The sequence below is a fragment of the Rattus rattus genome, chromosome 5 (genome assembly GCF_011064425.1).
Source record: "Rattus rattus isolate New Zealand chromosome 5, Rrattus_CSIRO_v1, whole genome shotgun sequence".
Lineage (NCBI taxonomy): Eukaryota > Metazoa > Chordata > Mammalia > Rodentia > Muridae > Rattus > Rattus rattus.
In genome coordinates this window covers 122,637,672-122,648,350 of record NC_046158.1, presented here as the reverse complement: position 1 = coordinate 122,648,350, position 10,679 = coordinate 122,637,672, and the positions used below count along the sequence as shown (strand labels likewise).

General features: G+C 39.7%; 1 protein-coding gene across 1 annotated transcript; it reads right to left on the bottom strand.

The window, feature by feature from the left end:
• Positions 1–270: 270 nt before the first annotated feature.
• Spcs3 (signal peptidase complex subunit 3) lies at positions 271–8,424 on the bottom strand. The gene is made up of 5 exons (XM_032904318.1): positions 8,154–8,424; positions 6,691–6,764; positions 6,139–6,215; positions 4,557–4,672; positions 271–3,182 (listed from the first exon to the last, which is right to left on the bottom strand). Exons 1-5 carry the CDS (start codon positions 8,294–8,296, stop codon positions 3,050–3,052), a joined length of 543 nt encoding a protein of 180 aa, XP_032760209.1. The 5' UTR covers positions 8,297–8,424; the 3' UTR covers positions 271–3,049.
• Between the last annotated feature and the right edge of the window lie 2,255 nt (positions 8,425–10,679).

Below are 10,679 nucleotides of genomic sequence, written 5' to 3'. Positions count from 1 at the left end.
TTAGACACAAGCACTTCATCATCACTTACAGGTCACCTGCCTATCAATTGCCAGACACTGTGCTGTACTGGACAAGACACAAACACAAATCTGACAGCCTGCCCTCCAAGGACGTCCAGCCAAGGTTGGGAGCAGGAGCACTCAGCCTCTGGGAACACCCTGATTAGAATGAAGGAACCCCCAAAACCCCACTGTACTACACACTCCCTTCTCAAACCTCAAGTGCACTGCTGCTAGTTTAGCAGTTTCAAAAACACATAAATCTGGAAGTCTTTAAAATGCACATTTTTACTCAGAAAAAAAATCATCTTTATTAGAAAAATGTTGAATATTTATTATAGTTAAGAAAATTTGCACATATATATTCAGCTTTTTATGAATTATTTTCTTGTACATTTGTTTAAGTAAACAACTTCCCAAATTTCATAAAAACTATGAAATAAAACTTTTTCAAACATACAACTTTGAACCACTGGCAGTCTCACAGGTACACAGGCTTCTTACCGAAAGCAAGAGAAGCTTTTGAAATAGATGTTTGCTTACAATCAAAGGTCATAGCTATGAGGTCAAAGTATCAGAAGGCAGACTCTCCGTTATCAGCCCCTGTACCAGCCCCAATTCAGAGCTTTAGATCCTTAAAGTCTAATTCTTCGCAGGAATTCTTGGCTAGCTAGACCACTGAAGAACTGTAAAACAATTACTGGAAAAGAAATTTGAACCAACTAGTTTTCCTATTATATTCTCAACTGTTTCTGAAGCCATTATTTTCCTTTCAGCACAAGGACACTAAATGCAATGGCATAAAGCACACAGTCAAGACTTTTAGTTAAGACTGAAAGGGATATGCTGAGAGCCACATTTTCAAGTTCATTTCTAACTGCAACCTCTCTACTAAGATACATCATATTTACACAGAATCACCTCTGGGCTCAGACTCTGAAGCACTTAGTCTCTGTAAAGATCTGATGAGACTTCTCTATAACACTGAGACTAGAGATGCTTATCAAACATACAAACTTTGTAGGTTATAGAATCATCACAAATTGATAAAGTCTTGCACACAATCAAATTCCCGAAAAACTGGGCTAGTGGCAGGCTGGAGCAGCCATATTTTGAGCAGCTCCCTTAGTCTGGTAAAAGCAAAGGACATTTGTCACACTGGGCTTTCCTTAGCAAACCTGTCAGATAAATTGTAAATCCAGACAATGTCAATGCTAGTTAGACCGTGCTCAACTAACAGATCCACTCATCACAAAAGTATAGCCAACTCTTAACTGAACTGAGGTGTGGCTTTGATGCTCTAGGCTTGTCAAGGCTTCCTTAGCTAGAACACACCCAGACCTAAGCTTTGACATTTGCAGATTTTACACATCTAGTATCTGTCTGGTCAATATATAAAGCTCATTTGTAGGTATAAAACATAGCAGAAGCTCAGATCCTTATGAACTCTGTGTTAATCTCTCCATCACCTTTCTGACTTCAGATCACTAAAGTGGTTTCCTGTTCACAATCTGTTGAATAGAAAACATTTCACTGATTCCTATCATAGTAAAGAATCATTTTATAGACAAAGAAACAGAGACCCTGAAATGTTTAAGGAACCTGCTAGTGCCAATCTCAAAATGTGCCTTTGACCTTTATGCTGGTAAGAAAACCTCATGCATTTGTAAGAACTGTACCACCACATACAAGAGCTGTTAAAATGAATGTCACCCAACACATGAGGTAAACAGAACAAATGCTAGTAAGCAGCCCTTTTAGGTTACTGAAGAATGTACATAGTGTCTACTCTTGCACTTAAGAGTAGCAAATTTGCAGGTGCTAATTCTAAGGGCATTTATCAATGAGGAAAATAAATTTCATGTCAAATATAATTATATATTCAATCATATATAATGTATTTAATCTCTAAATTATTTTACAAACCTATATAGTTATCTTAACATGGGTAAAAATGAATATACACAAAGATATCACTGTCTAAGATGTTGGCTGCTAGAATGTTAGTTTTGTACTCTCTCATTCCCAGAAGGAAAATGACAGTAACAAACTACCATAAAATTATATGAATGTGACCAATGTGTTAACTTAGGTATAGAAAGAGTCCACTGCTTGCTTTTTAATTTGGGTGCAAGTCAGTAAGTTTCTGGGTTTCAGTTTCTTCACCTGCAAAGAGCTAATATTAGCACTCTGTACCTCGTTAGGACTACAAAATTCAAGCACATGAAAGAAATCTGTAGGTGGAAAAGCACAAGACAAATTCTCTTACTCTTTCAACTATAAAAATATGGAGCTAAGAAAACTGTAGTTAATCACAGAGGCAAGTTCAGTGGGACAAATTCAATTCAGGAGGTAATCCATGCAAACATTTTCAACTTTCTATGGCAAAGGTAAAAATGTATAGAGATATACAAAGAAACATTCTGAACATACACACATTTGGTTGGGCTGAAACTTTAAAATGAGCCTGCTAAATTTACAGGATTCAAAGAGGTCCTGACTCCTTATTTGGAGAAAGCTGCTACTCACTCAAGGAAAGCAAACCTGCTGGAGATTTCTAAAACAAATGGAATAAAATTCTACCACTCTGCTCTTTTGTAAACCAGACTTCAAAGGAACCACATGAAAGTGTCCAGTAATCTAGCATACACTAAGATAGAAGAGAATGCCCATAAGTCACGACCATCTGGCATAAACACCAAACATGAAATTCAGAATTCTTATGACCCCTAAACAGCCCTTTATGCCCGCAAATAAATGTTTTAAACCTATGCTGCTGACAAATTCTTCCTATGCAGTTCCCTCATTCTCCATACTACTCCTTCTCTGGTAGGCTTTTTTTTATCTTTCTGTTTACAAAGCTCAGCTTAAGCACCTTAGAACCTTTCACTTCATCTGTGTCTTCTGATCTGAGTCTTTCTTACATCAAAACAAAATAAAACAAAATAAAAGAAAGCAAGCAAACAAGCAAGAAAGATCAATGAAGAAACTGGGAAGAGATGAGATGCAATTCAACATGTATAAAAATATGTTTCAGATTCATAATAATTTAGTAACTCTTGGTGATTTCGTATGTATCTGGAAATGGGACAGATATATGTCCCGATCCTGTCACAAGAGGTAGAATTCCAGCGTTTGGTACAACATTCCAGGAGAGCGTCAAAGTGACATTCCTGTTTCCCCTACAAAGAGATGTAAAAAGCAAAGGTTAGCAGAACTTGTCATTTAAGAAAAATTTCATCAAGTGTTATGGGGCCACACACTTCATCTATAACTAGCTGTTTCTAATAGACAAACCATAACAATGTTCTTGTATCATTTGAAATCCACAGATAGCACTAAAAGACATCAACATTAAATTCACAGGTAGCCTAAATGTCCAACCTAAACTCACAGCTGCAGCTAATTACCAACAAAAAAACTTGCATGAATAGATCCCAATGAAGAGAAAATGAGACTCATGCTAGGAATCAAAAGGCAACAGTCTGACATCTAATTTTGCCATTATTTAGAAGTGCAAACTGCAGCAGATCAAAATCTATTATAATTCAAATTCTTTATTTGCAAGTCCAAAGATGGTCAAATTGGTTCTTTTCCTAAATCTTTTCTTATAAACCATAAAATGTCAAAGTGACCTGAGATCCTGATCGTCAACCATTCTGATTTCCTCTTCTTCTAATTTGGGGGGCGGCGGGGGGGGGATAACTTAAAGAAGCAGGACTAGACTAGATCTTGATCCATCACATTGCCTCCTCATGCAAGCTCCTGACTGGAATTCAGAAAGCAGAACTTTCATGTGACAGTGACGACCTTCCCAGACATGAGGAACCCTATGTCCCTGTACGTCCAACAATAACAGCTATTGTATGGGTTACTTTTCTGTAAATATGACACAGGATACAGTGATCTCAGAACAGGAACCCTCAACTGAGGACCCCAATTAGCCTGGCAGGTAGGGAAGCTTACAGAGCATTTATAATTAATGACTGACATGGAAGGGCTCAGGCCCCTGTGGGTGGCGCCATCCCTAGGCAGGTAGTCCGGGGTGTATACAAAAGCCAACCGAGGAAGCTAATAAGTGGCATTTTTCCAAGGTATCTGCCTCAGTTCTCTCCTTGGCTTCCTCTGATGATAACCTGTAACCTGTAAGCCTATATAAAGGTTTTCTTCTCCAGCTGATGTTTTCCCTCCTGTTTTATCAAAGCAACAGAAAGGAAACTATAATAGCTGTGGACTTTTATTGTGACTACTGTATGTAGCATTGCTAGAGAAATGATTACAAGACAGATGACAAGTTTTCTCTTTTTTCAGTCTTTCAGCTGAGTTGAAAATACACAAACACTTTTCTCACAAACTGTTGTACTAATAATTTTATCCTCTTCCCTTCTTCACTGTCCTGGAAGTTGAACCAGATCCTGGACATGTCACGACAATGCTCTGCACTGAGCTATTACTACCGCAAGAACAGTATTTTTTTTCTTTAAAAGAAAAACACATTTCATCAGTTTCTCACCAATGTTACTTAGAAATGTTAAAAATGTCAAGGAATCACTCACTTGAGGCCATTTCCATCGTCAAAGAAGAAATACTTTGTCTTCATATCTTTCAAAAGCAGCTTTGGATTATCACCTCTCAAAACAATCTTGTCCCAAAGGACAACTTGGTTCAGAGCCTGCATCAATTGAAAGTAATGAGACAAGTCCTCAAGAACATTATCACTTCAAAATCAAAGTCTAAGTAAGCAAAGGGCTGAACAACTACAAGGAATTCTATAGATTACTCACCAAAACAATAATTTAATTCCAAATTAGTGTTAGCTTACTGGTTTTACTGAGTAAAGCAGAATTATGAATACAATTTAGTATACCCATCATAAAAGTAATATTGACACTCATAACTTTTGGTTACACACTCAATAGTGCTTATGTACAGCAGTTATTCTGAAAAAGAGCTTTTTCTATTTTTAAAATATTTTGACGATTTTTAAATGCAGAGGTCAAACCTCTTATTTTGAAGCTTTTTCTGCTGTCTTTAAAATGTTTTGTTGACTTTAACGCTCATTCACCCCAGTATGCCCAATGTCTAATGAAATATCTAGCATAAAATATATAGACCAAAAATCAGTATATGAAGCTGTGTAATATGCTGCCTACTAAATACTAATAAAGGTCATATAAAATATAGACCCACCTATAATTACAAATTACCTACTGTCTTAGTTAGGGTTTCCATTGCTGTAAAGAAACACCATGACCAAGGCAACTTTTTTTTTTTTTTTTTTCCGGAGCTGGGGACCGAACCCAGGGCCTTGCACTTAGCTAGGCAAGCGCTCTACCACTGAGCTAAATCCCCAACTTTAAAAGGAAAACATTTAATTAGAGCCATCGTATAAAGACACAGCAGCTTGAAGGCAGACATGGTTCCAAAGGAGCTAAGAGTTCTACATCTTAATACAAAGGCAGGAGACTGGATTCCACTTTCTGTGGAGCTTGAGTATGGAGACCTTAAAGCCCCACCTCCACAGTGACATACTTCCTCTAACAAGGCCACACCTACTTGAACAGGGCAGTACATCCTACTAGTGCTACTGCCTATGGCCAAGCATGGAAACACATATCAGTGTGGGGTACATAATTATTTAAATCATCACACCTACCTACAACGATGAAAAACAAAGTTGTTTTTGGCAACAACATAGAAGCCATGTTTTATTTGTATGTATCTCAATTTGATATATTAAATAAGCCATTCCATACTTTATAGTATTAGCACTTTAAGAGAAGCTGAGGCAGTTAAGCAATAGTCTGCTGTAACAGCGTGAACATATTTCTGGGCCCTTAATGCTAGAGAGCTACAAGGCATACACAGCTTAAATAGCTACTGCAGGGGCGAATGCTTTCTCACTACAGCCTTCTACTAGCTTGATTTCTTTTTTAAACTAAGCTATGAAGGTCAGATATTCTGAATATATAAAAATTTAATTCTTGGGCCAGTGACACAACTCAATGTATGGGGTACAATCAGTGGAATCCTTAGGGTAGGGGAGAACTGGTTTTCCAACAAGTAATTTTTTTAAAATTACTTCCTTTCATAAGAAATGTTTTAAAGGAAACTATTATAATATATTTAAATACTTACATTATTTTTTGTTGAATATTCTGCTGATAAATAAAGAAATAATTGCTTAACATTCCAATCAAATATATTCTCTAGATGTAAACAAATTAAGGACTCTAAAGACTGAAAAGCAGCACACAACTTTCAAACAGACCTTATTCTTAAAACATCCATAGCAACATGAACATTAAAACAAAATAGAATAGGTAGTTCAGGAATGTACCAAGTCACTAATTTAAAACAAAATACAGGAGATATATATATATATATATATATATATATATATATAGTAAAAATATAGCCCATTCCAAAAGGGAGTGTGTGTGTGTGTGTGTGTGTGTGTGTGTGTATGTGCAGTTCATCATCCCCCCCTTCCTGTAAACATGATTATGATTATTGACTTATTTATTTAAAAAAATAAACATAAGAAACTGAAACTTTAATTCTGTCCACTGAGTCTAAAAGCAGGTTGGGGCAGAGTCAACAGTCATACTCCCTTTTCCCCAAACTCCTACATTCACATCTCATTTCAAATGTACAGAAAAAGCAATGCCATGCTTTCTTGAAGGATATCAGCTGTTATATCAAATGTGATGAATCCAAGGTCACTTCTTTCTCTAGGGCCAGTGAAGTCTTCTACATTTTTTCTAGAAGTAAAGATAAAAGTTTTATGATCCCTCACCGTATCACTCAAAACGTACCCAACTCGAAACATGAAAGGCTGATTGTGTGCAGAAGTCAAACCTAAGTTTCACAGAGAAATAGTAAACTTGGGAGTAAACTTTGGTGTGAAAATCAATATTATAAATCAATACAAGAGAAGGCAGTCAGCTGTTTTCATCTGCCTAATGAGAAGCTCCGAGGATACACAAGGGAAGAGAAAAAAAGAAAAAATAAAAGAAAAAATAAAACATAAACGCTTTAGGTGGAGCAGGCAGAATGAGTGAATGAAAGCGGCAAAAGGGTCACAAGATAATCTGGAACACAGCACCTATTTATAACCGTATGCCATATGTCAGAGCCAACATGTAGTTTCCAGAATTATCTTAAATTCATAGAACAATCCTTCCAGTGACTTTCTTCACTTACAACAAATGTTAACACCCGGGAGAGCAAGAAACCTGTTTAAGATCACATCAACGTTCAATATGCTTCAAGTTTGCCTCAGCCATCACAGAACTGGCAGTGATGGCAGGACCGGTATCTAAACCACATCTATTTAAATCACCAACAGTACCTAAGAAAAATGTGGGGAAAAAATGAAAAATCAAAAGGAGCAGCAGTAGTAAGAGTAATCACTTGTTGGTGATTTTGACAAAAAAAAAATAAGCCAACGCTAAAGAACAGGGCAGATTATAGAAGACCATACACACAGAGTAGACAAGAATTAAAACCACTGCATGAAAGATAAAAGTGTCAGAAAATGGAGGGAAATGCTATAAATAAAACAGGCAGTACGGAAAGAACCGTCACTTCGAAATTCTATTTTTAATGTCTCCAAAGACTTATGCAGGTTGCTGGCTAAAGAATGACATTAAAAATAACAAGGGGCTGGGGTGTTTAAAACGCCCCTGTGCATCTTGCCCATCCTAACGTCAAGGCAGCTGCTGCAAGTAGTGCGTCCAAGAGGAACAGCCAAACGTGTTCAGGGACTGTCAAAGAGAACCAACTTTGGCTGGATCCGACACCAGAGCCACCCACCGAGGCGCTTCCAGCCTCAGTCAAGCAGGGCTGTGGAAACCCAGGCCGGGAGGCTTGGGGGCTGGCTGGGGACCCCACGCGTGCTCGCAGACCGGGAGGCGCCAGGCGGAAGCGCGGGTGTGGGTGTGCTGTTGTGTTGCTCCCTCATTGGCCGGGTTGGGTGAGGGACGTGCAGAACAGGAAGGAAGGGGAGCGCTGACCCAGGCCACTCGGGAGCTAACCGCTCAGGGTTGGGGTCCGAGGGCCACCGGGACGCGCGTCCACGCGGTGAAGGGGCCGAGATGAAGCCCTCGGGGATCGCGCACACAGCCCCGGGAGGGGCCGGCCGCACTCACAGCATGATCCGCGAGACGTGCAGCCGCACCGGGACGCTCCTGTCTTTGAAGGCGGTGGTGATGAAACAGCCGAAGGTGAGCGCCGCCATCACACTCAGCGAGAAGGCGAACAGGGAATTCGCGCGCGACAGCACGGTGTTCATCGTGACGACCTTCCTTTGGGAGCCCCGGCTCCGACACCTGTACTTCAGGCTCCGGTTCCCGCGGCCGACCAGTCCCTCCCACCCGCGCACCCGGTGCGCACGTTCCGGGAGCTCGCGCCGCTGCCCCGCCCCCTTTCCGGTCCTCAGGCGGGAGCGCGCACGCTCCCACCCACTGGAACGCTCCCACCCACTGGAACACACCCACCGCGCGGCCGTGCACGCGCCGAAAGGCGGTGCTTTCAGTCAATCCGCCAATCAACAACGGGTACGAGGGTTGGGTTTTGCCAAGGGGGAACCTCCTTCTCCACCGCTCACTGGTTCTGTGGCCTCTTACTAGTTCGCCTTCAGTTGTGCTTATAGAAACTTAACTAACTACTCTGATAGTCATTTTCAAAATGTGTGGTATCAGCTCACCTCTAACAAAGTTGAAAGGGGAGGTCTGGGGTAATGAAGTCAATCAAATAGCGGTCAGGGCTATGTTAGTATGCCTTGGCTGCTGGACTAAATTCCTGTTGCTTTGCTTTCAACAGAGAACAGAAGCTCTACTTAAGTTATGTGCTTTTATACCACAATTCCAAATATTTCCAGTTCACCAAAATAGGTTGTTGTACAACATCTGCTGTAAACCATGTAGTGTTAATGAGAAACTGATATTGAAACACCTCAGTCATTACCATTCAATTAATTTTCATACAGCATACAGGCGGGATCTTTTAAGAATTGCCTAGCATATATTCTAGGTCTGGAATGGAGACTGTAACAGAAATAAGGCCTGACTCAAATGGAATAGAACCAAGAAATGAAATATGTAGTAATTATAGTCAGAATGGTCTTTAGATTTGTTTAAAACCTTGGTTTTTCAATCTCCCAGGCAGCCACACTATATTCAATGAAGGAAGGTTCTAATAAATAGTTATTGTGCTGCAAGTGAGACACAAAGGTATAATGATCACTTTCTATCTCACTGAGGTTTATAACTGAGTAAAGTTATCAAAATCAAAGCAGCAGCCCAAATTATAGAAACAAGTGTAAAGACGGAGGGATGCTACATAGTGTTAATAAACAAAATGAGGAAGCCATGTATGTGGTGAGATGAAACAAATCATCCCACATACTACTTTGTATTATTATGATTGTGATTATAGTGCAACGTAGAGAAAAGATGACTGTTACACATGATGAGGGCCAGAATAAATGAAATGTACTGAACACATACAGGTGTATCTAAGACACACCCAATAATCTGTTCCCAGTAAATAAAATACCTGTGAAATGGCCAAAGTAAACCTGGGAAAGTGATGGCCTATTGAATGTTGTGGAATTTTCTAATCCCACTTTAGGATTTTTATCCTGCCTTGGATCATTCAGTTCCTGGATAAAAGACACACACAGCCTTTATGTTTACAGTAAGCTTTAAACAGCACAAAAGCTGAGCAGATATTTACCTTCTAGGCTATTAGAATCTACTTTCCTATTGATAACCCCAAGTTATTACTCATTATGTTTCATCTGGGCTGCTTGTAATTCCAATTGGCCAGCCCACAGGGCCATGACTCCTAACCCTGGCCAACTTTCTCTTCTGCCTTTCCTCTTCTTTCTACTGGTGGTTCTCTCTGACCTCCCATCTTCCTCCAGACCCAGGAATCCTAAAAACTGTTTATGTCTCTTCTGCCCAGCTATTGCCTGTCGGCATCTTCATTCACCAGTTGGAAATAACTTGGGGGAAAGGTCACACAGGTCACTTGAATCTAAGTGCAGACTCATTCTTCTCTGGGGCAACCAGGTCTTGGGGGCCCACACATAGAATTACAATACACAGCAAAAGGCTAAACCTCAACGATTACAGAAAACCTATATGTGAATACTGTTGAGCTGTAAAGAAAAATGAAATCATGAACTTCACACATAAATGATACAGCTAGAAATCATCATACCGAGTAAAGTAACCCAGACCCTGAAAGAGAAACCTCACCTGTTCTTTCTCATTGGAGGCTCCTAGCTCCAAATTTACCAAAGTGAATGCATATCTTGTAGAAACCAAGAGAGTGAAATGAGAGCATTAAAAGGCTGGGGGATTGGGGAGCAATGGAGAGAGGACAAGTAATCTGATCAGGGAAATGGGAAAGGGGGTTCTTAGGAAGAGAGAAAGAGATAAAGAAGGTGAGGAGATTAAAGAGGAAAGGCAGAGTATAAGCAATTTGATAGGGTAAAGGGGGGTTCCCTAGGGAGGGGAAAGGAGGTAAATTTAAGAAGGGAGAAAGATAAAAACAAAGGATTTCTGAAAAAACTGAAGGGGATCATACTATTAACTAATGACCTAAAATAATCCATTATGCATGTAATTCAGTGTATAAATGTACATATATAGAGTTAATGAACTTTT